This window comes from Lampetra planeri, chromosome 3 (genome assembly GCF_965212315.1).
Source record: "Lampetra planeri chromosome 3, kcLamPlan1.2.h2, whole genome shotgun sequence".
NCBI lineage: Eukaryota > Metazoa > Chordata > Hyperoartia > Petromyzontiformes > Petromyzontidae > Lampetra > Lampetra planeri.
In genome coordinates this window covers 23275614-23301557 of record NC_136109.1, presented here as the reverse complement: position 1 = coordinate 23301557, position 25944 = coordinate 23275614, and the positions used below count along the sequence as shown (strand labels likewise).

Sequence of the window (25944 nt, the reverse complement as noted above, 5' to 3'; positions counted from 1 at the left end):
AATAAAACAATAAAATTCTCACGACGTTTGGATTGCAACACAAGCAATCATCACAGCAAGAACATTTCTTTGCTGTGACTTTACCGAAAGAACCAAGAATATGAATCCCTGCAGTCACGAAAGTTTTAAATCAAGACAATTCGTTTGTTTAAAAAATAACAAATACGTGGAGAGACAAGTGTGTGAATGAGACAAATTGTCTACGTATCTATTTTGTTATTTATATTCTCGACCACGACGCTAATGATGAGTATTTTGTTGATAATCGGCAGTACATTATTAAGGAAGTTTTTTTTTTATCGAGCGCTCGACAATTTCAAAATTTCTACACTCCCGATTACGGTCCCATGCGAGGGGGCGGGGTCAACATAGGAGGCGGGGTCTACAGAGGGGGCGTGGTTAAAGCTACCTTTGGATTCCATACAGCGCATAGACAGCGAACTCCACTGGCACCGCTCATGATTGGTTCAGAGTTTCGGCTCGTGCCAAATCTTGCCAATCGCGCGCCAACCCCGGCCAGGGTCTCTCCTATACGTTGTACGATTTGTGAACGTGTTTTCGTCGAGAGGGCCGAACAAAGGCGGGAAACCCCAGGCCGCGGTATTTTGTTGTACGCGCTCGGGAATTATCGTTTCGTGTTCTTTGTTATTTATCATCGTAGCACGCAATGTTAGAGCGGGAGGAGGGGGGTGTGTGTTACGAGACGGGTATTTAGCGTCGTAACGACTGCCCCTCCCCGGCTTTGATTTTGCCCGAAAGCAGGTTTGTTGGCCCGACCCGGCCTCTTCAGGTCTTCCGTTCTCGGTAGGGATTCTAGGCAAGCCCCACGCTGTGACCTCGGGCCTACTTGCCCCACTCACCTCCTCCGGCAACGTGAAAATTTAATCATTTGTGCCCTCAGATCGGTGCTGTAATGTGGCAAAAATGCGTGTTGTTATTTGTGACCGATGTCCCATTTATCGACAGGCGTTGCGTGGGAATGTGTTGAATTCAGTGAGTCCAGCTAGGGGGATAGAATGTATTTTGCACGATTGTATATTCAGTATTGTACTGTGTTACTGTGTTTGTACGTGGCCTTGAAGTGCACGTAGCCTGGCACAAGCGCGCTGTGGTGGCTTCACCGCTTGGTGGCGAATTGCGATTAATCTACGTTGTGGGATAAGTACGCGTGGTATTTATTCATGCGATGTACACGTGTTTGTTTTGAGAATGCCCAATCTGTATGTGCACGTGTACCTAATGAGTTGTGCGCCTTTTGGCGTCATCTGGTCCAACACCATGTGAGACTAGGCTCTAAGGAAAGCTGTCTAGGGTGTGGACCAATCAATTTCAAGGACAGTGCATACATTATCAGAGTTATGTTTTTTGTTTGCATTATGACTGCAGGTATTGTGGTCTATGCAAACATAACTCCTTGTAAAAAAAAGGTGTCAGTTTTGTTGTCAGATAAAGGGGTAAAAAAACTATTATCAATGTGTGTCTAATTTAACACACGTGTGGGCATGGCCGAGGGGCTGCGTTCTAATTACGCAGAAAGGACAGAAAGCTGGGACTCGGCGTAAATAATGGAGCCTATGCATATAGCTAAATTAATGTCTGTCCATACGTAGGCGTGAGATGAAACTGCAAACATTGCAGGACAATGCGATGATGGTTTCAGGAGACATTCAGCTCGCTGACAACATAACCAAGAGGATAATAAACTACTACATTGTCTTGCACTCCTGTTTGCAATTCAAATTTCATCAGTATAAACGTAACTACATTCATGTATTTGCTGTTATGTGTTTTATTTCCGGTATGTATAAGGGAAACCGAGTGTTTTGCGTTAGATACTGATGCAACGCGAAAATGTGTTTTTGGTTACCATTTTTTGTTTTGGAACAAAGAGAGACTTATCCAGAAAGGGCAACATTTCGACTTACACCAGGAAAGTCCTCTGGAAAAGTTGGCATATTGTTTTGTTCCTCGGTGATGATTTCTTCGACGTGATTATGAAAATATTGGGTTGTGTATGCAGATGGTGTGCTTTAAGTGTCCATGAGTATACGTTGAATCAACGGCACGTTTGTTGTGTGTTCTGTTGGGATCTCTTAATTTGTATGTTGTGAAGCAGGTTGTTGATAAACTTTACCATGGCCTTGGAGGACGAGACTGGTAAGGATGTCATGGAAGAAGCGTTGGAAATGGCTGACAAGGGTGAGGATACGGAGACGTCGTTGGCTGAACCTCAAGCTGAGAGTTCGCAGCCAAACATGAACGCAAGCCCTTGCACTCCTGAAATTGGTGACGTTCCTCATGGCAGTCCCATGCAAGTAGAGGAACAATCGATGTCGGCAAAAAGTGACATATGTGAGAGGATTGAGGATGATAACGCCGACGAAGCTGCAGAAGCCGCAGCAGGGACTCAAAATGGCGAGAGGACAGAGACGGAAGAGGATCCCGACAACGGGTTAGGGGAGGACCTTGTGGTGTCTATGGAGGAGATGGAGTTACTCGTGGACAAACACCTTGCGGAATACGCCGATTTCCACAAGCAATGCATGACGTTGCAGGAGGTGCAGCTTTTGCTGTCCCAGCGAGAGGAGAATGTGGCTAACATTGACCACATCTTCAGTGGCTTTAAAATGTAAGAATAGCGTTGAATTGTGTGTTATTTCCCTTTGCTCGATCAGAACTTGGCGGCCACATGCCTTTTGCATGCCTACGCTTCATGGATGCTCACCATTGTATGTTGGATAGGCGCGTTTGCAGATGAGTACTCATACCTGTCAATCCATATGGTTTACCCGTATTCTTGTACAGGGAAATTGAGTTTTCAGGTCCATACGGTGTACAGTCGTTTCAATACGGCCACATTTTTTTGTCTATTTGTTTGTGTTTCTCCGTTGTGATGAAACTGTAGGATGAACGTTGAGATTTATAAGGGCACGGGGTGACCAGTATTTGGTCTGATAAGAAAGCCACTGATAATGGGTTGACAGGTAGGTATGAGTACTTCTGGCATCAAACTTGGCTGACTGTTGGACAGTTGTATGAGTGATCCAACAGGAGAAGCCCCATTGCACCAATGGACATACGTTAAATATACATATTATATCTTAATGTCGACTGCTTGCTAAGACATATATTTTGATCTTTAGGACTGTGAACCATATACAAGGACAAGTGAGAGAGCTGTATATAAAACTAGGGCTTAATTTTGACGAAGTGGAATCCCTTGCTGATGCTGCCATTGAAATAGCTACCACAACTGGCAAAGAGACATCGAATGACATCATTGAAATCCTGGATGATGAGGATGAGGATGCTGAGGCTAACAGTGAAACAGGTTGGTCACTGCATGCATGTTTATTTTGTTACAATTTATAGTTTTTGTTCTTTACGCATTATTTTTTCCTGTACCTCTGACTCGTTTTGTTCTGATATTCCACTTTAATGTTCTGTGCTGATGCACCACGGATCTCCCTTGCAGGCTAGCTGGGTCACTGGATAAACGGAACTTTCAGTTTAAACAAATAAACAGATTTTTTTTAGATTGTGCTAATAATGGCATGAACGTGAAAGACACTGCAATGTACAGACACTTAATAGTATATTATTTATGTACGGTTTGTATACAGGAGGCTCAAATGTTAAGGACTCCAATCGGGGCAAAACTATCAAGGATCTGAATGAAGAGGAGGTATTTATTTTATTTTTGCCTCAGATATGCATAAATGCATATCATGTGAAACATTGTGCAGTATTTGTCGGCAATTAAAATGCTCAGTCATTAATCAGTACAGTCGTGTTTTGTGACAAAGCGTGTATCTAGTAATTTAGTATTTTTTGTAAACGAACCAATGTGTAATTAAAATGTAATTGTGTAACCTCATTTTTTAGTTCCACAGTCAACATTCAGTTGCAATCTGCAGTCAGTTGTATGATTTTAATTTACATTACTTGATGCAATTATCTTTTTGTACATTTATATTAAAAAAAATCATATTTATGAGCTCTTAACTACAGTTGTAACGTTTGGAATATTTCCACAGGTGAAAGCCATTATGATGGTCATTAGAGATTCTATGAAGGAGGTACAATGTTGCCTCTCCACTATAAAGGAAATGCGTGTAAAAGAAGATGCCCATTCTTCCATGTGGCGAGATTCCACGCAAAAAAAAGGTACATATGCTTTTTAGAGCTCTTCATCAATCATGTCTGACCATACTTCATCATACTCGTCACTGCATAGTATATTAAATATACTATTCTTTTTGATGTTGGATAAAAGGTGAAGTAACAGCCCAGCAATACCTTGCTCAAGCCACTGCTTGAGCAATATCGCTGCACTCGGAGGTCTACAGACTACTACCCACGTTTCCCTGACTTGTCAATGTATTGTGTACCGATTCGTACTGCTTGGGTGGACAGAGGCAAGGGGGATTTTTTTTAAGTTGCCCAGTGTTTCAACTGCTATGCCAGGATATCGAACTGACGAGCACTATAATAGAGGTTTTTTTGGGGTTAGATCGCGTCGTTGAAACCCGCCACCACCCGTTCGGATAGCTATCGACTTAGTGCTGCGTGGAAGCGAATCCTCAAATAAAACATTGTTTAAATGCATGCCTATACAAGGCACCATAATTAAATAGGGATTACCGTTGGTACGGCTATTTTAATATACACATGGGACAAGAAGGACAGATCAAAGGGCTCGTATAATGCGCATGCATAATGTACATTGGCTCATTAATCCCCTCCCCCACTTTGCGCAAGAGCGCAGAAGTGTGGTCACCACATCTACGCCTCTATAAGGAACGAAACAGGTGGACTTCTCCAGGAAACTGGCTGTCGCCTGATGAAGCTAGTTGTAATTACTGGCGAAACGTCATACTCAGATTGTAAATGTTGTGGCTTGGCTCTCCAACACACTGGTGTGCTGTACTAGTGACGAATTGGCAGGTGCTGTTTATGTGACAACCCTTACTAGTTGGCTGTGTCGGGTGTTGGTGGGTTTTACGCGATCTAACCCAAAAAAGCCTCGATTATGGATGATATTGGTCGCGAAAGCCTACGTGTTAAATTGACGACCACTATATTGCAAGTCCATTGCGCTAAACAGTACACCATGGCAGATGATTGCTCATACTTCACATGGTATATTCAATCGAATGTCCATTTGCAAATCTTTTCACTTGTGATGTCATTCCATTTCTTAAAGGGCAGATGTTTTCGTTGGTTTTGTTTTCAGCTAATGCCGACACTCAACTCGAGGTAAACAGTGCTGCTTCCTTGACGGGGAGCCAGTCTCAGCCTTCATCGCCCACGGAGCCCGGAGCAGATAACGAAGCTGGCAGCATCCGACCAGAGCAGCGCTTCGAGTCTGGGCAGCCCACGGCAGTTGGTGATGAGATTTTGCTGGGCATGCGCGTCCTTGGCAAGAAGCGGACGAAGACATGGCATCGTGGCATTCTTGTAGCCATCGTCTCATCCGGTATCTATCCCAACACTTCAGTTTGATTAAGTACAATTGAAAAAGCACTTCAAAATGTGTAATTCGTTTTGCATGAATTGTGCTTGATTTACAGTTAATCACTTTTTTGTTTGCTTTATGTCAATACGAGAAGCCAGCGGCTTCAAGTACAAAGTTAAATTTGACAGCAAGGGGAAGAGCTTGCTGTCAGGAAATCACATAGCGTACGATCGTCATCCGGAATCCGAGAGCCTTGTTGTCGGCAGTAGAGTTGTGGCAAAATACAAAGACGGCACCTCGGTGTGGCTGTACGCGGGCATTGTGGCTGAGACGCCGCACAGAACCAACAAGTACAGGTAATTATAATCAATCGGCTTGTGTTTTGCATGGTTAACAATGGTAATGCTGGAATACCTCTGCTGTTGCAGAGTGGTAGAATATTGCATGTATTATTCGAAGAGTTTGTAAGTGTACAATGAATGCATCAAATCACGTGTCTTAGAATCTAAATGTTTTTTTTCAAGTTGTGTATATTGTATACAATGCGTAAATCCTCCCAACTGCTTGAAGTCATTTTCAGCACTCTTAAAAAAGTGGTGCGTATTCAATCACAACTGCCCTTAATTACAACAATTGATTGAATTGAGGGGGCAAATTGTTACCCTTGCTCTGGGAAATGTGATTGTAATATGAAACGTAATACAGTATACATTTAACGTTTACAAAGTAATGAGTGACGTTCTGTTTTGCAAGCTAATCACAGCATTGGTTGGATATATTTTATTGACAGTGCACATCGACTTGGAATTGACGCGACTGCACAGCACGACACGCATCTTTTATGCGGATGGCACACCAGATTTCAGTTTTTTTCATTTTGCGGCCAGTGAAATTGTTTTATAAATGTCAGCAGAATCAGTAAGCAAAAGGGGATGAGCACAAGTTTTGTTTATTGTAACAGAAACTCGGTGATGTGATATAAATGCAATTAATGGTGAATTGGACTGTTTAATGTGTAAATAGTTTAGATCTTTAGAATCTAAACAATGCAAATATTCAATACAATCAAAAATTTGCAATGTTTGTGCATTTTCTGGATGTGAAGTTTAATTGTATATTCATACATTGTTACAGGTTTCTCATTTTTTTCGATGATGGATATGCAAGCTACGTCACACTTTTAGAATTATACGAAGTATGCAGACAGTGTAAGTTCTATTATGCTTGACAATCAACACTAACATTATCTTTCTATATGCCTCTGCATCAACCTTTATCACATGTCATTCTCACAACTAAAAGTGTCATCTCTATCACATTGTTGACTGGTGATTTCTGAGAGATGATTGTACCTTTTTTCTTGTTTTGTGGTGTTGCGATAATGAATCTTGAATTTCACATGTAGTAACCAACAGTTGGGAAGACGTGGATGATCGTGCGAGCAGGGAATTTATGGAGGATTACATCAAGTCATACCCAAACCGCCCCATGGTTCTCCTGAAGCCTGGACAGAACATCAAGACTGAGTGGGAGGGCACATGGTGGAAGTCTCGTATTGAAGAGGTTGATGGCAGCCTCGTTAAAATCGTATTCCTGGTGAGAATTGCAAGCTGGAAGACCTCGCTATGCCATGGATATGGTTTTAGCGTACTTTATCTGACTGATATTCTTGGTTCTTTCGGTAAAGTTACGTAGAAGGGAAATAATAAAATAATATTGTTGTTTTATATTTATATTTTTTCCCTTCTACGTGACTTTACCGAAAGAACCAAGAATATTAATCCCTGCAGTCACGAAAGCTTTAAATCAAAATTTATCTGACTGGTTAATGAGATTGCTGGTGAGGGGTGGGCCCAGGAACGGATAAGGTGGTATTACATGTCATCTATACTGTATTAGTTGTGACTGGGAAATCAAACTTCGGCCGGTTCATAGCGCAGTGCTATAACCACTGCACCACTGCTCTTCTGTTTGCTAATATTAAGTGATTACCATGGTCATATATATTTTATCATGTACAGTCGACCCTCAATATTTGTGGGGATTTTATAATTGCGGTTTTGTGTATTCACGGCAAATTTATTGGAGTGTTATTGGAAATTTGCGGGGTTGTGTTTTAATTATTCACGGCCGTGAAATACCTGACAAGTTGTACTGTACAAATGCATGAGAGCGGTGTGGATCATGAAAGCGGCGTGAGGTGCCATGGTGACGAGATGTTAACTCCCTCGCCTGGTATGCAGGAGGTCATGGATTCGATCCCAACCCTGATGCATGTATGTTTGGAGTTTTGATGTTCTCATTTACATTGTCCAGTTCAGCCTTTTTTATTTTTAAATATCTTAAATGTGTACGTGCAATGAAGATTGAACGTGAAAATACTTAGCAGAAACTCTCAAGTTCGTGTCATTTCTTTCTAGATTGATGAGCGCTGCGAATGGATCTACAGAGGCTCCACAAGGCTGGAGCCCATGCATACCCTTAAACACTACCACACTGAAAAGAAACCCGGACAACGGATGAGACCCACTACTGGTCAGTCCCAGAAACTTCACTGGCCACCAAAGCCATTCCAAAATAATGATTGTTGGTATAATTTGCTCACGATTTACAATTAGTAGTTTCAATTACAGCATTGAATGTTGAGCTAGATTTGTAACTGTGCACATGGTTAATGCATTGTTTTTTTTTGCAGCTGGACGAAACAAGGGTGGTCCTGTTGTTCAGTACCCTCAGCAGGAGCCCCAGCAGCAGCACACCAAACCCCAAACTCCAGCTAGTGCTTTGGGTTCCCCAATCCAGGCACCTTTCATATCTCATACGATGTCGCTGAGCTCCCAATTTGCAATACAGGATGCACAAACGTGGATACCTCCAATAGACAAAACAAGTCCTCCACAGAGACTGGGAAGACCACCTTTATTCCCATCTTCCACGAATTTTAATTTTTCAATGCCCAGTCCTTCAGCCCAGTTCCCCACAAGTCCCAGCAGCTCTGCAGTGCTTCAACCCGGTGCCCAGATGTCACAGAGTGGCGGTTTCCAACCATATGGAAAGCCTACCTTGAGCAGGCAGAGGTGCGCTAATACAGTTCTTATTGGTTGCTACCGGTTACAGTTTTTTTTACTTAATCTAATATAACATTGCAATTGTGCAAAATAATACATTGTAATTATGCAATCGTTAAATACCTGTCATATGATTGCTCTGTTTGATTTGTCTTATAGCTCCAGCCATTCGGAATCGTCTTTGAATTCGGCCAACCGTAAGCAGGTGGCCAAGAAAAGCACTACCTTCCGCCAGGTGACCACATCCACCAGAATTACTGACTCCGATATCAGCTGGCCTGCCACAAACTACAGCTACATGCCACGGTGAGTTACTCACATCTGTGACCATAGCTATCAAAATATTGAGTCAGATTTTAAATAGTTTTTTACTGTTACGCTACATGCATGTATTGTATATGGGAGGAGCAGTGATACAATGATTAATGCAATGGATTGTGAACTTGGTGACCTGATTTCGACTGGGCCACAGCTAACATCAGTGGTGAATGATATCTGAACATAATTCTAGGTTTTTGTTTTCGCTACATTGACCCCACCTGAAGAAGGACGCTTGTATTGCGCCCGAAACGTCGTGATTTTATTTTAGTTGTTTTCATTCTATTTTATTTCATTCATTAATTTTTTTACCTACGTGATTTTACCAAAAAAAAAAACAAAGTATGATATCTGAACAGTTCTTAAAGCCCAACTATAACTGACCGGCAAGTTGTGGAAGTATTTTACAAACGAACATCAAGACCGACATGGCACGGGGAGGTTGTCATTCATTTGATTAATAAATGAATGTATATATGGGATATATTTGAGTCAAATGACCTTGGGAACCACTTGTGCTACATTCACCACAATGAAAAAAAACATTACTTTTGAATTTACCCGCAACCAAGACTTGTAACAATTCATAAAATCGAGAGTTGGTTCGGTGAGCAAATCGTTACTTGGGAGCTCATGTTGCACTCTGCCTGCCTGTCAAAACAAATGACTTCAGATGTATCGTTCTAAGGCCGTTCTCATATTTTGCAGCCCAGTGGATTTAACAGGACCCCCTGCCCGTAGCTCTGCAGGGGAGCGTGTTGTTCGCGGGCATTCCGAGTACGTGCAGGAAGACATCTCGCATAATGTGGGAGAGTCGCAGATGTACATGCCCACCAATAGCAAAATGGAAGTGAGTATTCTATTATTTTTTTAATATTTTACCTACGTGACTTTACCAAAAAAACCTAATAGTATGGATCCTTGCAGTCACGAAAGCTTCAAATCTAGAATGAGTATTTTTTGTTTCGTTAGCTATAAACTAAAATGTATATTACATGAAATCGTCCTGCAACGCACCTGATCTTGTCAGATCTTGGGAGCAAAGTGTGCTTGGATAGTGTTGGATTGGCAACTACTGGACATAACAGGTTTCATAGGATACTGTGGGGCTACGTTGTGGGTAGCAGAGGGCAGTTAAGATTAAGTATGGTCTAACAACTCCCACGACTCACATGGTGCATCGAGGCCCTCGCTCAGCATTGGATTGACAAAAGGCTTGTACTGTACATGTTTATATTACTTGAAACCTGAAATGTGTGCGTTACGTACGTATATGAATGTGTATGTGCTTCAGTATTCGCGGGGACACGTTCATGGAGAATGGTGGGAATTTCTTATAAATAAATATGAATACTTAAAGAGAAAAATAAAAATAGAGTTAGGCGGCATAACATATTATGTTTAAACGTCAACATATAAACTATATATTCATGAATACATATATTGTACAGTAATACCTCGTATACAAAAGAATATGTTTTTGCCTTTCTGTCAATAGGTGTTAAGATGGTCAAACACCAAGTAGATACCTTTTGAAAGGAATCGGGTCTGCATTAACAATGTGCATTTGTGGTAAAACATGCAAACAAACATGCTCTGGTAATATATGTATAGTTTTTTTACTGATAGGCCTACACTAGAGACAGCCGAAAAAAATCTAATAGCGCGGCAATAAATTTGTCGCCAATGTGTAAAACCCTGATTAGAAAGCCCGCAAATATTGAGAGTTTACTGTATTCTTGATTAGGGGTTAAAAGTACATCTTCACTGATGTCGTGGTTTCCTTCTATCGTGTCTCTTCAGGCTCTGGCAACATACCCAATATACAAGGCGCCGAAAGAGAAGCTGTTGTACGTTCCACACGCATGTGGCCAGAGCTGCTTGAGGAGTTTACGGCCAGCCAACCTCGACAAGTACAAGGGCAGGAACCCACTCCTAGTTCCACTCCTTTATGACTTTAGGCGACTCAGCGCACGCCGGAAGATCAACCGCAAGGTTTGGAATGCAATTTTGCAGTGACTCATCCTCAGTTATTTCCTCCACTAACAGTTACTTGTTGGCTTATTTACTGCTCGTTGACTATATTACGATCCATGTATTTGTAAGACTGCGTCGCTGTTGTTGCAAAGAGCCGCTCTTGGTGGCCACGTGTCTAACTTTCCATTTTTACACAGGCGCCGTTCCACATGATGTACAAGGCGCCGTGTGGCCGCAGCCTGCGCTGCATGATGGAGGTGCAGCGCTACCTGTTTGAGACGTACGCCAACTTCCTCTTCCTCGAGCAGTTTTGCTTCGACCCGTACGTGATGGCAGAGCGGCGCATCAGCACCGTGAAGCCGCTGTACTGCGTTCGCGACATCACAAACGGCGTGGAGGATGTGCCCGTGTCGTGCGTGAACGAGATCGATTCGGAGCCGCCGCCGGACGCCGCGTACAGCAAAGTGCGCATCCCCGAGCATGGAGTCTTCATCAACACGAGCTCCGAGTTCCTCGTGTGTTGCAGCTGCACCGACGGCTGTCAAGACAAGTGAGCACCCCGCACTACACACTTGTTGTTGTTGCATTGTGCAAACAATTAGTCACTCAAATGTGCATGCATGAACAACAGCCCTTTCAAATCACATTATTTGTGCATACTGTGGTGTTGCTGTGTGGTTTGTACACAATTGATAATTTGCAAGTCATTTTCATACTTAGCAAATGTGGACTGTGACGTCTGCAAACTTAGCTTGCTAATTTTCTAATAACGTTATGGGCTTCTTTATAATCTATAGTGAAGTAGAGGAGGGGGGGGGGTTGTTTACATACCCACCATATCAACCAGGGGAGTTGCTGGCTTTGAACCACAAACCTTTGCAAAAAACGACGACCAATGCCCTACTGCTTGGTAGCCCCTTTTTCAGTTGCTTGCTGGATGAGGGCCTGCGCATGCCATACTTGTCATGGGCTTAGTTGGACCATTAACCATGCTGGTCACTGCGGGTTAGTGAAGGCTCGGAGCATACAAGTCCAGTATAACAATGGATTTTGCAGCACTTCCCCCTCCTGCCTACCACTTAACCCCATAGCCTTTAATACCTGCTTTGCATGGTGGTTTCATATCCCATCACTGTCTAGGCCTTACCCTGTCTCTATTTGTCTATTTAAGATATCAATTGATTCACATTTTCAATCTCATTTTGCATTTACTTGAAGCCAGTCAAGAGGACATTGAGACGAAGTCTATCAAGGGAGACCTATGTCACAAAACAATATACAGGCAGACCTCGCTTAGCGCAACCCTGTAGAATGCTGATTCGTAATAGTGCTCTTTGTCCTGGTGAACATGTTTTCAAAATATTAAAACAAATCTATTAAGTGCTTATGAGTGAGAACATGCAGCAGTGCTGGCCGAGGAAACGCACCCATTCCCATCATTCACTCAGCCAATGAGAGTGATGTATGCTCAGAGCCTCACCCCCTTTGATACGATTATCACGATTCGTAGTCATGATTACATACAAAACATTTTTTTATTTTCAACGTAATTACAGTACAAGTGAAAACTCATGAGACCAGAGTAGTTTCAGGCTCCACCTAAAATTAACCTCATGACAGAAATGTAGACTAAAGGCATCACTAAGATCACAGAAGTCCTGGAACCCTTGCCTGAGTGACCCGGATTGGGAGTGCAGCATTTCCTACTTCGTCTCCCACCGCTAATTCGATGAGCGCTCACTTCTCCAGGAACGCATCTTGAGCGCTAAGTGAGGTCTGCCTCTCGTACATTTGATTAAATATCGAAAAGGGTATACAGCAGCAACATTAACAAATACAAAACAAACTTTTTACTTTTACGTAACATCAAGAAATGAAAATAAGCAGTAGAACGTTTTAAATGTAACTTAACCTATGGTCATATAAAATAAGAAATGAGGTATGAGGCATTATTCAAACGCACTTATATTCAGATTGTCCAAGCAGTGAGTCCAATTGTTCATTTAAAATCTGGTTCCGAGGGTTTGTTTTATAAATTTGAGGTTCCTGAGTGTTGTTACCTTCATGCCTTTTTCAGGCTCAGACTTTTAATGGATTACATTGTCACAAGTGACCAGTACATTTAATGTGAAAATTGTGTTTAGTTTGGCTTTAGGAATATCATATCGGCTGTATCCAAAGCTTCTGCTTGCTTGAACTTGTTGGTGAAATATTTGTTCAAATAGATAATTTAATTTTCTTGCACTGTTATTTGTTGGCAAGATCAGAGCTGTGCCCTTTGCCAGGTGATCTTGTAACCTGTTATTTTGGCATCAGGTCCAAGTGTGCATGCCAGCAGCTCACGATGGATGCAACTGGCTGCAGCCCAGGAGGCCAGACCAACCCGGATGCTGGATACCACAACAAGAGGCTTGAAGAGTGCTTGCCAACAGGGTAATAAAGCATGAGCACCCTGCCATGGGAATGTTATGTTTTATGCCTACTTGCGGGTGCGGTGTCATCACACAAGTGATTTGTACGTATGTGCGATACCTTGTGCCCCTGACAGGATGCATAGCGGACCTCTGCACAGTTGCACTTTAATGTTACCCCCCCTTATGTGCCTTTATGCGTCAGGATTTATGAGTGCAACAAGCAGTGCAAGTGCAACGTGCGGATGTGCCAGAACCGCCTGGTACAGCATGGCCTGCAGGTGCGGCTGCAGCTCTTTAAGACTCAAAACAAGGGCTGGGGCATCCGCTGCTTGGATGACATCAGCAAAGGATCCTACGTTTGCATCTATGCAGGTATATATTTGGTGATTTCCTTGAGTCTTTTTGCTGTCATGAGAATATAAGCTTGTGTTTTTTTTACATTTGCTGTCTGAAAGATGAGTTGTTTTGGGTTTTTAATAACAATTGGTTGTTACCACTTAATTTCCTTTTTAATACATGAATCGTATACTGCAAATCGGATCAACGTAGTGCAAATTTTGAGATTTTAATTTCGCCTTGCTGTTTATCAGAATGTATGGTGTGAAATTGTCACATTTCACTGCTTGGAAATGGATTTGGGTGCATGAACTGAGCCAAAGCAGGAATTGTTATTCATATTTTTGTATTGTCCTTTGAAGGCAAGATCCTTACAGACGACACTGCCGACAAAGAGGGGCTGGAGATGGGTGACGAGTATTTTGCCAACCTTGACTACATTGAGAGTGTGGAGCGACACAAGGATGGGTACGCATAGCTATGGCTTTCGGTACTAATAACGTATCAGAGAGGTACCAGCCCACTATAGTCTTGCAAAATATTGCAACACATGTAGGTTTGCTCTTTATTACGGCATGTCTTGAATCTTGACATGGAAATACATTTCATACCTAGTCACAAAGGTATTTTAGTGCCTTTATAAATCCTACTGAATTTGATTTCAGAGGTTAAACTTCATAACCGAATGTTGACGTCTATTTTGAGTACATCTGCCATTAATTAAAACAGGAAAACAGTGTAACTTTAATATTTGAGATGTTAGGGGCAGATAGTAGGGTTACATAAATTTTTACTTACTTAAAAATAACCAATGTTGCCTTGTAAACTGAAAAAATGTATATCAAACTAATGTTGTGTACAGTGACTTAAGAATCGTGGCAATGGTGTTTGAGGAGAGGTCATTTCCCTAATGTCAGCTTATTACACGTGTTTAGTTTCACATGGCAGTGCTTGTCAATAAAGATGATGATCTTAAATATTATGATCAAAGCTTAAACGTGTCAGGATGTAAAATGACACTAAATTTAAAAGCTTGTGTATTGCATAAAAATTGCTTGTGGGAAAAAATCATGTAATGCAGATTAAAGTGAGCTCAATTTGACTGCAATAGTTGCTATCAATTGTCACTGGCAATTATTTCTGCCACCATTTTATATTGCAAAACATTCCTCGAGTCAGTAACTGGAATGGTAACTTCTACTCGCAACAGAGAGCACATGACGACACGAGGTTGTGTGCTTTGCAGCGAAAATACATTGCTCATCAAACTTTACAAACAGTTTTTATTGACCGAATAGAAATCCATCGCTCTATGCCATTGCCATACCAGGTTCACAGCAGCTTGTACTTAATGTGCTGCTGCCAGTGATGATTGCTGGAAACGATTGCCCCAAATATGCCAGAGCGGGTCATGACCCTATTAAGGTTTGGACACCCCAAAGCACGGAGAGGTGACATCTTCGCGTGTGCAGGTACGAGAGTGAGGCGCTGGCATCCAGTGAAAGCAGCGGCGTCAATGTGAAGGGGGGCGACGATGATGAGGGCAGTGACGACAGCGAGAGCTTCTGCAGTAACGACCACCCTGAGTACAGGAGCCCCAGGGGTATGTTGCATGGCACCTTGCCACCAGACCTGATGTTTACTTGTGGCTATCGCTATCAAGCTGGACTGCATACTCGTTTTAAAATCTTTACTCAACATGTTAAGCACGTATCACATCACATTTACACCATATTTTTTGTTGTTGAAAAGTTCATCATCTCTTGAGCGTTGATCAAACACTGCTACTCAATCTTAATGCTATTTATTTAGGAAGTTGTCACTCCGTCTCTGTACTTATTTTCAGAAGGGTCCCATATTGGGATATTTGGCCATTACCACTGAGTGTTTTGCATGTGGGATGACACTGAAGTCCTGAAAGAAAACCGCCACATATAATGGGTTAACACTCAAAGGTCTGTACAGTTCATTGATGTAATGCCATTTTCTGGCTACCTGAGGTCAACAGGTTTGAGAATTTCTAAAATTAGCATAATCTTTCCAAGCCTTTTTTCTAGTTTGCGAAATTAGAGGCATTTGTTACTCTCCTTGCTTTGTGGGAAATTAAATAGGGGTCATCCCCACGGAGAGATGAACAGCTTTTACACAATAGAATATGGATTTGCATCGCGCGTGAATGCAGCTGCATCCCATGATGCTGTATAAATCCATTGGGATGAAGATGTTCAACCACTGGCTCAGTGCTGCCAAATGAGTTGAGTGCCACTCCATTAGTAGTTTGATAACTAATTCGCCTTATAGTGTGCAACATTTGCATACGGCAACATAATTTGAGCTACGTATATCAGCATTTGCAACGTCCTGTTTGCTTATACTGTCTTAAAAAATATTTACATCCTTTTGTCAATCTACTGTTGGATGAGTAGTTCCATGTCAGTCAAGTTGGGGTTATTTGATCATACTTAAACGTGCTGATTAGTGCAAATTTGGAACTCATTGCTGTTAATGATGATATTTGATTATCTTTATTCATTTCCGTATTAAACACTTCTCTCCACTCATCTTATAAGTTTAAGCTGACTTTGAATTTTAAACATTAACTTCATCCTGTTTTAGAGTTGTGTTTTTCCATTCTCCATCCATGAATATTTTCCCTATTGTATTCACCCTCCGCCCCGCCTCTCAGCTCTATATATATAAGGACTTGTTTCAGCAGCCTGTTTGTCTATCCCACCTGAGGACGATTGCTTGTGTGGCGATCGAAACGTCGTGATCTATTTTTTTTTCTACCTACGTGACTTTACCGAAAGAACCAAAGAGTATGGATTCCTGCAGTCACGAAAGCTTCAAATCAAGATTCACCCTCATATCTTCAATAACCTTTACCCAAGCTGCCTACCTCATCAATCGTAATGAAAAAAAATGTAATTGTGAAAACTTGAATGTGAAATCTAAATCTCGGATTATTCATATATTTGTGTTGATATTTACATTTTCTGTAATGCCTATGAAAAATTACTAGGAATGTGCCCAATCTTGTCAGATCTCAGAAGCAAATTTCTGTTTAGCCTGAAAAGTACATAGATTGTGACCATTGTGCACATCAGGCTGTAGGCTGCTGCCAGGCTACGTTATAGACAGCAGAGGGCAATGCAGTAAAATCCATTGTGCTGCACTTTCTATGCCCCCGCATCTATGCTGCTCCTGTTTTTACTGATCCGCAATGACCAATTCCCCTTGAGCTGCACAGCATGAGAAGGCCCTCACCCAGCAGTGTATTGATTAAAAGGGGCTACACACATGTAATTGTCCATTGTCTTGGCAATATGAACAGCCCGTGACAAAGAACGTGAGCGCGACCGGGACCGGGTTGGTCGAAACAGCAGCGGTGGCTCCAGCAACGTCCCAATGGCATTTGTGCGGAAGCTGCAGAAGAAGCAAAAGCAGAGCACGACAACACCGCCGGACGGCTCGGACGCCACGCCATTTTGCAGCTCGTCGCCCGCACCCCCAACGCCGCCCGTAAACTCGGAGACAGCCAAGCACAAGGTGGGAGTCCACATTGTGTGCAGTGTCTAGTAATTTTTTTAATTTTACCAGGTAAGGCCCATGGAGCTATATCGCTCTTTTTTTCAGAAGTAACCTGGCCGCAAATGATAGCTCAACAAAGCGACTTGGTACGTGGAAATTTATAGCAGGCACTTACTTCATCTTAAACGCATGTTGATTCTAAATGTGGAGGGAAAAACCGGAGGATCCGGAGAAAAATCCACGCGGCCACGGGGAGAAGATGCAAACTCCAAATATACAGGTGTCGGGGTCAGGATCGAACCCACGACATCCTGCATACCAGGGGAGGGAGTGAACATCTCGCCACCATGGCACTGCATTTCGTAGCATGCCAATGTGGCGAGTGGTGGTGGCAGGATAAAATATATAAATAACCATCTTTGCTTAAAGAGAACGCATGCTGTGGATTGAAGCTACACTGTCCATGTTGAGCTGTTTTGTCAGCCCACTGCTGGATGAGGCCCTCCCATCCGGATCATGGTGTTTATTTCACCATACCTCACCACGTTGGTTAATGTGGGTTGGTGAAAGTGAGATGCTAAGACGTTAGAGCACAGTATTGTTGTATAACAGTTGATTTCGTCAAACTAAAATAAGTCGCTTGCAAAGAGAGAACGCTTTCCAACTTTTGCCTGATATGGCAACAACCTAATTTGTTATACTAATTTCTAAATATTGGTATTGATTAATTCGTGTGTGGCGGTATATACTGTCAATTGGGCGTTGAATGTATTTTGTTTATTTTCTTTGCTGTTTATAGTTGTGAGATTTAAATATGTATTTAGAGTGTGGTGTGTTCTCTTCTGTAGGTAGCGTCGTGGCTAAGTGCCAACCAACTTGATGCTCTGACGGTGCAAGACTCTGACAGTCGTTCTTCCTTCAAAAATGTAGAAGACTTAACCAAGGATTCCAGCAAGGTCAGTCCCCTATGGGTGTTTAGTTCTTAAACAAATTTTGATCAAATCTCTTGATTTTGTGATAATAGGAGAGTATGGGGTTGCTGAAAATGTGAGTTACTCTTGGGTTATAATAAACAAAAATCCTTAAGGGTCATTTTACCATTGGTGGTAGTGTTGTAATTACAGTTTGGCTGTGTTCTTTAATTGCTTTTCATCTCTGATTTCAGACTGCCGAACCGAAACAACTTTCTGCTCCACAGTAAGTATTTGGTGTTAGAAATATAATTTCAAAATGAAACGGTGCATTGAGAACTCGTTGCTGAAAGCATATTCATTGCATCATTAATGTAGATAAAATAATAATTGCAGACCTTTGTCAGTCGACTTCTGGATGAAGGTCTACCCATGCCTTTGAGCCATTGTAGATGTTTGACCATTTTTAAATCCTTTATATTAAGTTCGCTTGCTTGCTTAGGACCGTGCAAATCTTTCGGTCGTTTTTTAACCCACTTCCCGTGATCCAATCGAGCTGACATTTTCCACACAGACTCGTTGTGCGTGACAATTAATGTTTGTGAAAATTTTTTTCCAAAATTTTACACTTTTTAGGACAAAAATATTATATTTAATTACCAATTGCTTAATGGTGCAATGCAATAATCTGACCCATAGGTGGCAGCCATTTCAAGCCAGAGGACGAGAGGACTCTAGCCGCCACGCATATAAAGGATTTATAGTGAAAAACTTTGTTTTTACGGGTTATACTTATTCACCACTCTGGTCAGTGCGGGTTGGTGAAGAGGAGCCGGGACCCGTTCAGATATTGCATGTTACTAATATTAGCCGTGGCTGGGAATGAAACACAGATCCACCAGGTTTATAGCGAATTGCACGAACCCCTTAACACTTACTGATATTATTTAGGCTTGTTAGATATAACAACAATAACATCATTTGGATTAAATTATTCGTATAATTATAATTAACACTGGGAAAAGGATATTTAAGTCGTGTAATCTATTGTAACATTCTGTGTTCATGTTCTTAGCTTTGTTGTGCTATAAAAAAATGCACGTGTTTGAAAGATGCAGTACATTTTAATGTTAATCAGGAAACGGTTAAATACAAACACAATTGAATAAGCCCTTTGTAAATTGTAAGGTCTCATTTGAATACCATTATTGAACTGGTCCTGGGTCACCTCTAGGTCTATGCAGCCTAAAATGAGCACATGGTGTGGTGTGTAAACATCACCACTTCGGAGACAAAGGCGGTCGGGCTTGGTGTTGGCCACCCACCCCCTCATGTGCCGTGCCTACCTTCATAGGTTCTCGCTTAACAGCACTTGCCCCAACAGTCTGTCAAGTCCATATGGGGGGAGCTTTGCCTTTGTAACTGATAGACAACGTATGGCTTCACGGTGGCACCACCATACTGCTTAATTTGAATAATCATCTCATTGAAACATTTGTTTTGGGTTTCAGCTTGTCCATAAATATTGGTTTGTTATGTGTCTTGTTTTATGAAGTGACTTATGCTGGATTAAATTTCGATTTAAAGCTTTCGTGACTGCAGGGATTCATCTTCTTGGTTCTTTCGGTAAAGTCACGTAGAAGGGAAGTAATAAAATAATAAAAACAAAACATAATAAAATAATTCTCACGACGTTTCGGCCACAACGCAAGCAGCCGTCCTCAGGTGAAGAACAGGTCTGTCGGAAAGACAGCGTCCATTCAGACCATTCAGACGCTGTCTTTCTGACAGACCTGTTCTTAACCTGAGGACGGCTGCTTGCGTTGTGGCCGAAACGTCGTGAGAATTATTTTATTATGTTTTGTTTTTATTATTTTATTACTTCCCTTATGCTGGCTTGTTTATTTATTGTGATGGTTCCGTGAGGGCGTAACAAATCAGAAGTCAATGGCATCTTAAGACCACAGTGCAGGTTGGAATATATGTATGAGGTCATAATTTTGATATGCTTAATGGGAATTATAATATACAATAGAAAATATAATAGGCCGCCAGTGGATTATAAACAGATTATACGATGGTGATGAATGGTGTTTTTTCACTTTGTGTTGAATATAATTTTGAACAAATGTTTTGTATAGCTGACTGACACGTTTTTTTGTATTTCTCAGCTACAGAGCAGTGGATCCCAAAGATGATGTGAGAAATTATATTTTAATTGTCTGTCTCAATTATGTTTACATGATTACACTCTGATGAGGATGAAAGCTTTCATGACATTGCAGTTGCATTAATCTACTGTACAGTTATTGTCAAGGCCAAGAGGTCACCACATTCGTAGATTAATGTCTCATCACGTATGCCAGAATGTTGTCACATTTTTCATGAACCACACCACTAAACTTCTTTGACATTTTATTAACTCTTGCATTCTTAAAACGCATGCACACAGAGTGCGCACATTGGAAATTCACATGCTGCAAGTTAATTAAGTTCCAATTTCTGGCCCATGTGACGTGATGCAGGAGATTATGATTCTGTCGAGCAGCTCTGAGTGTGAATTTCAAGGAAGCGTTGGAGTGAACAGGACTCAGCGGGCAGGAGGGGGCGGTATTACACCACTATCCAATGGTCTCCTGCAGAAGGGCTCCACCAATGCTGTGCCAACTTTAAACAGTGATGATGTGCAGACAATCTCATCTGGCACAGACAGTGACTTGGGTGAGTTGATGTTGGGAGAGGTGGGGGTAATGTCTAATGGTTTCTGTGCTGGTGTGGTCTGCATACTTATTGCCGTCTTCAGAACGTGCATCGGCTGTTGGACTAAAATATTATTTTTATGTGATGAAATGGACCCCTGTCTATTTTGTGACCAAATGGACTGACATTGCTTTACTTATCTACCATTATATTTTGTGCATCGGAAAACTGTCTTGGCCGTGAGAGCATATTGTTCTCCCTTTATTTGTTTATTTGTAATATATGCAGATCTTGGTAATGTAACATTACATTTGTTTACTCAAAACGCCTTGATCTGATTTTCAATACTTTCAAAAGTTTGACCAGTTCCTTTTTTCAATGCAATTTTTTTCGTATCGAATAGGGATTGAATTTATTCACCTACTTCATGGCTAATGGGTGTGCACCTCTGATTAGCACCGTTGGCTACGTATGGTGCGAAAGAAGTTCAACATACATATGTACCCAGAGCACTGGGTTCGAGCAAATTGAATATGCTTTGTGGGAAATCGACAATTATTCTCTTATAGAAAATGTCCCCTGCATTAGATAATTTCCACCACCAGCCGAAGGTTGCCAACATAGATAATTATATATATATATATATAATTGCCCGTCACCCCATGTTTGTTCGCGCAAAGCACCACCGACTTGGACTTTGAAAGTAACATCAGCCGTAATTTATTGTTCACCAATTGAGTCTCATTTAAATTTTCTCTTTGCCGGCAGATCGTCCGCTGAAGCGGCAGGTCGCCGTGAAGCGAGGGTTTGCGTTCAAGACGACGGCACGCGGTGTCGCCGTCAAGTCTACGGGGATGCGACGTGAGCTGGGGCGGGGGCCGGTGTTGACACAGGCCGGGCCCGGGCAGAAGGGGGGCGGCCCTTCCGGTGGCGGGGGCTCCGGCACGGGCGAAGGCGGCAACCAGCCGGAGAAGAAGAGCACGCGCGAGTTTTTTGATGGCGAGGACTCGTGCTACATCATCGATGCGAAACTCATTGGAAATCTTGGCCGATACCTCAATGTTAGCACACGTTGTGTTGCATTTTACATTTTGTGGATGCGTTGAAACCTTGCGTTGTCACCTTGCGTTGTCTTGTTACGTGTTTTTATGCTCGGTCATATTTGGAATGTGTTCCAGTATTAATTAGTTGTATTTTTTTGCCTTCCAGCATAGCTGCAGTCCAAACCTTTTTGTACAAAATGTATTTGTGGACACCCATGATCTGCGCTTCCCCTGGGTTGCCTTCTTTGCCAGCAAGTAAGTAGACATCGCCATCTGCAGCACTTTAATGCAGCCTTTATTCTCCGATTCTCTTAAATTATGTAAAATGCCTTATCATGGCCAGGCCTGCTGCTTTTCTGTTACAATAAAAAAAAATGTTAATCCTTTTTTTCTTCCATTGTGTTCCACGATACAGGCGCATTCGGGCAGGCACAGAGCTGACATGGGATTACAGCTATGAAGTGGGCAGCGTGCCAGGTAAAGAGCTCCTCTGCTACTGTGGCTCCACTGAATGCAGAGGAAGGCTGTTGTAATGCTTGAAAAAAACCCCAAGCTCGTCTCACAGACAACCACAATGGCCCCTGTAAGTATGGGGGCCCATGCTGTTTAATTTTCTTCCTTTCAACCTCGACTCTCGGTGCCACTGTTCTGACATCGCTTTCTCTCCACGGTTGTGATTGCTTGACATAACTGTAAACTATTACAATAGAACAAATGAAATGCTTAAGAACCGTTAAAGTTTCCCATTTTTTTATACCTTGGTTATTTCGACAAACACATGCATCATGTCTGCATACTTTACTTTTGAGTACATTAAATCTTTGGACACCTGTTACCATTTCAGAACTGAAGTAAACCTTGGAACACATTTGACATGTTTTATGAATATTTAAATTCCTGTAAATGTTGTGTTTTGACCTAGTTTTAAAATTTTTAATGCTGTATAATGCTTGTGCAGCTATTGGATTGAGTGATTTTTTTTTATTATTTCTTTTGTAATGAGATGTAAAACCCCAAAAAGAAGTTGTTATTTGTTATGCATTGCCAATGAAATCTAATTGGGTATTGACACGGCTGTTGCATATATTATGGTAAATTAATTATTCCACTTGAAACGTGACTTTTGGTTTTATAATTTGTAGTTACGATGTACGGAAATGTTGCTTGAAATAAACGTTTAACGTCCAGTATTTTTTTACAGTTGGGTGTTCATTTTTTTATTTTCTTTATTATGCCTTGGAATGTTGTGGAAATGTGTACTTTAGTATTATAAGGTAATCCATCTGTACAGAGCTTTCATTGACATGTTATGCATTTTGTATAAAAAACTAACGTGAGAATTGGGATTTGTTTTAGAGTTTTTTTTAATTAAGTTTAAGCTCAAATCCTTTATTGTAATTTTTTTTCTTTTTCCTCTTTGACATCGGTGAATTTTCAGTTTTCCTTCTTGCAATGTTACATTCACGAATGTGCAAAATCTTATTCATGAACCTAGCAGCTGATCTTTATTCATCGGCGCATTTCTAATGCAGACTGCAAAGTGCAAAACAAATTGCTTCCATTAAACATACGTCGCGAACACAGAAATATGAGTCGGCCAATGATAAAAAGTCATGCACAGTTTTTTTAATATTGCTCTTTGGTGTTAGAAATACACCAATATCAGAATCCCAGTTGTGTATCCGTCAACTGCTATGATATTGACGACATTTTCTGTTCAAGTGAATACTCTATATGATTGCTGATGTGAAAATGTTTATCATTAGTTGTAAAGCCTAAGCCATCTTTAAAATACTTTTAGAGTCATTCCTCTCGCATGCCTTTTTTGGGATCGGGCTAAAGGTCTTAAAGCATCCCCCCTCAATATTGCGGCACTGGTATAGTTCTAGGATGTGCGAATGTCCCACCTAATACCAATGCCTCCAAAAAAACATCTGATTGAAGACCCCCCCAAAAAACACCCTTCAGGTCTTACCCCAGAAACAATGGTCCCCATTGAACCATTTCGGAACATTGCATGAGAGATGCGGTCATCTTTTACACCCCTGGAAGATGGGAACGCACACAATGTGACCGCGGACACTAATCAAACTGGACCATGTTGTAAATCAGTGCCCATTTCTATCGTTTGCTGGTGGCATTGCAGACCTACAACAAGCCACTTCATAAGCTGTCCACGTGTTCATTAATCTTGACTTGGTTATTTTATTGTTGCCAATCACCTCTACTTATGCAAGTAGAAGAAGACCTGTGTAACAAACTACCGTAATTAAAATAACAGTACTTTTTTTTAAAGACTGATCACGTGCCTCTTATCCAATATTTACAGCACATTTTTTTGTCCCGTTTATACGTTTCATTTATATTTATGCACAGGTCACTTTGTGTTGTACAGATTAAACAAAAAAAAAATATCCAAATGTGAAAAAAATGTTAAACTCTGATGTTTTCCTGGATAAATTGGATTTGTTGGCAGTTGACTTCAATGGGCTTTCATGTGATTATAATGTAAGTGTACTGTAAAGGTATATGCTTTTGCAAGCTTAAAAATATAGAAATTACTTAGACAACCATAGTTTGTTAAATAACCAAAATCTGCTGTGTTCAGTAAAAAAATACTGAACAGATGTACATGCTGAGACCAGTATTTAAATTGAGACTTTTACCGTACAACACTACAGTGTACTCTTAACATTTTGTAACCCACCAGCGTTTTTAATTATATTGCTTGATTAATCCATGTTCACGTGATTAATCAAATACAAGTGCCATTGTGCGCTAGCCATTAAAACACCTCAAGCACAAAGCCTGGCACTTGTCCCAAATGAAGTGGCGTTGGGGATTTGTGCAATTATGACTTGGGCCAGTGATAGTGTGCCACGTGGGTGCTAAAAGATGATAAATACTCTGCAGTGAAATATAAAAGGTTGTTATGATTGGTTTTGCCCCTGATGGGCAGAGCTGAGATGTATGGATTTTTTTTCCTTCTCTTTCCAACTGCTGGATCCCAGGAGTAGCTAGTTTTTACTTTTCTGCCCCATCAGAACTCAATCCCATTTACTCTGTTTGAAATGTAAAATTTTAAGGGTTATAGAATTGATCTAACCACTCACTTGGTGCTCCTAGAGCCGGTGTGGTAATATCTAACAATGCTCTATTGCTGATTGTGTGCTGATAATGTACATACTGTAACTTTTATCTTTTTCAGTAAATAACTTGGAAGGATTTTGTGTGTACATGAATTTTATTTGATTTAATATATAGTTTATTTCATGAGTTTGTGTTGGGATTTAAATTACTCCGTTTTCATGGTATCTCTTGCAGTGAAAATTGTAAGCATTCAATCGAACTTTTCTAATTGTAAGGTAATGTTTATGTAGTTTTTTTTAAGGTTAAAGGAATCCTGGTGATGGCCTGATTCTCCCAACTTGTTACAAATAAATTTTGATTTAAAGCTTTCGTGACTGCAGGGATTCATATTCTTGGTTCTTTCGGTAAAGTCACGTAGAAGGGACTTTACCGAAAGAACCAAGAATATTGTTACAAATAGTTTATTAAAAGTAGTGATTTCCTCCAAGTGGAAAGTGACTAACTCCATGGAGATTTGCAAAGTTTGCTTGGTAATTATTGCCCTTCTACTATGGGGATTCCCACCGCATATTCTCACCACAGTTTATTTTCCTGGATACATCTGGTGCAGGGCTAAGATTTCTGTTTCACATCTGCCACCTCGGAGTGGCGGCATTGGCATTTTGGGCGAAAGATTGTCAAATTAATGTTCAGCATTGGGCGACTTGTGACCCAAGATTAACACTGGTCAACACACTTTTTCTGGCATAAGGTATTCCAACTGTTTTAAGGTAATTTTTGGGTGCTGATTCCAAATCTGGCATCAGTTTTTATCTATCACATCAGGTTTTTGAGATATCAAACATTGCATTTTCAATTAAAACTGCAGAAGAAAAATATTAAATAAATGTGGATATCTACATAACTGATATTATAAACACACTATCCTAAAAATACAGCACCATATTTTAACACTAAAGCAGTCACTGACTCGCAACAACTTGCAATCATAAGTGACAGTTAATTTCGGGTAAAATCAATGAAAATGGGGTATGCCGATAGGATAAAAATGAGAACTGATAGAGCAAATCTGAGATCAGATTTGGAATCAGCACCCTG

At 41.1% G+C, this 25944-nt stretch overlaps 1 protein-coding gene across 12 annotated transcripts; it reads left to right on the top strand.

Annotated features, from left to right (window-relative positions):
* Positions 1 to 495: 495 nt before the first annotated feature.
* On the top strand, positions 496 to 23100 carry LOC144741514 (histone-lysine N-methyltransferase SETDB1-B-like). Of its 12 annotated transcripts, none has more exons than XM_078624070.1 (29): positions 496 to 600; positions 2114 to 2629; positions 3144 to 3331; positions 3624 to 3685; positions 4038 to 4167; positions 5237 to 5479; positions 5613 to 5814; positions 6593 to 6666; positions 6864 to 7054; positions 7702 to 7734; positions 7879 to 7993; positions 8154 to 8535; positions 8686 to 8832; positions 9553 to 9694; positions 10648 to 10839; positions 11019 to 11371; positions 13138 to 13254; positions 13438 to 13607; positions 13934 to 14039; positions 15044 to 15174; positions 16382 to 16495; positions 16906 to 17120; positions 17951 to 18058; positions 18268 to 18299; positions 20185 to 20212; positions 20539 to 20734; positions 21482 to 21774; positions 21923 to 22011; positions 22172 to 23100. In XM_078624070.1, exons 2-29 carry the CDS (start codon positions 2136 to 2138, stop codon positions 22287 to 22289), a joined length of 4665 nt encoding a protein of 1554 aa, XP_078480196.1. In that variant the 5' UTR covers positions 496 to 600; positions 2114 to 2135; the 3' UTR covers positions 22290 to 23100. The 12 variants fall into 12 exon arrangements, with proteins under 12 accessions (XP_078480196.1, XP_078480168.1, XP_078480221.1 ...); XM_078624042.1 differs by having other exon boundaries at positions 5610 to 5814; XM_078624038.1 differs by having other exon boundaries at positions 508 to 600; positions 2117 to 2629; positions 5610 to 5814.
* Positions 23101 to 25944: the final 2844 nt, after the last annotated feature.

Bases quoted from the DNA above. Each gene is read 5' to 3' on its own strand.
- LOC144741514 (XM_078624042.1), top strand. From the start codon at position 2,136: ATGGCCTTGGAGGACGAGACTGGTAAGGATGTCATGGAAGAAGCGTTG. The intron at 2,630-3,143 runs GTAAGAATAGCG...TTTGATCTTTAG, and splicing joins ATCTTCAGTGGCTTTAAAAT to GACTGTGAACCATATACAAG. The intron at 9,695-10,647 runs GTGAGTATTCTA...GTGTCTCTTCAG, and splicing joins CCACCAATAGCAAAATGGAA to GCTCTGGCAACATACCCAAT.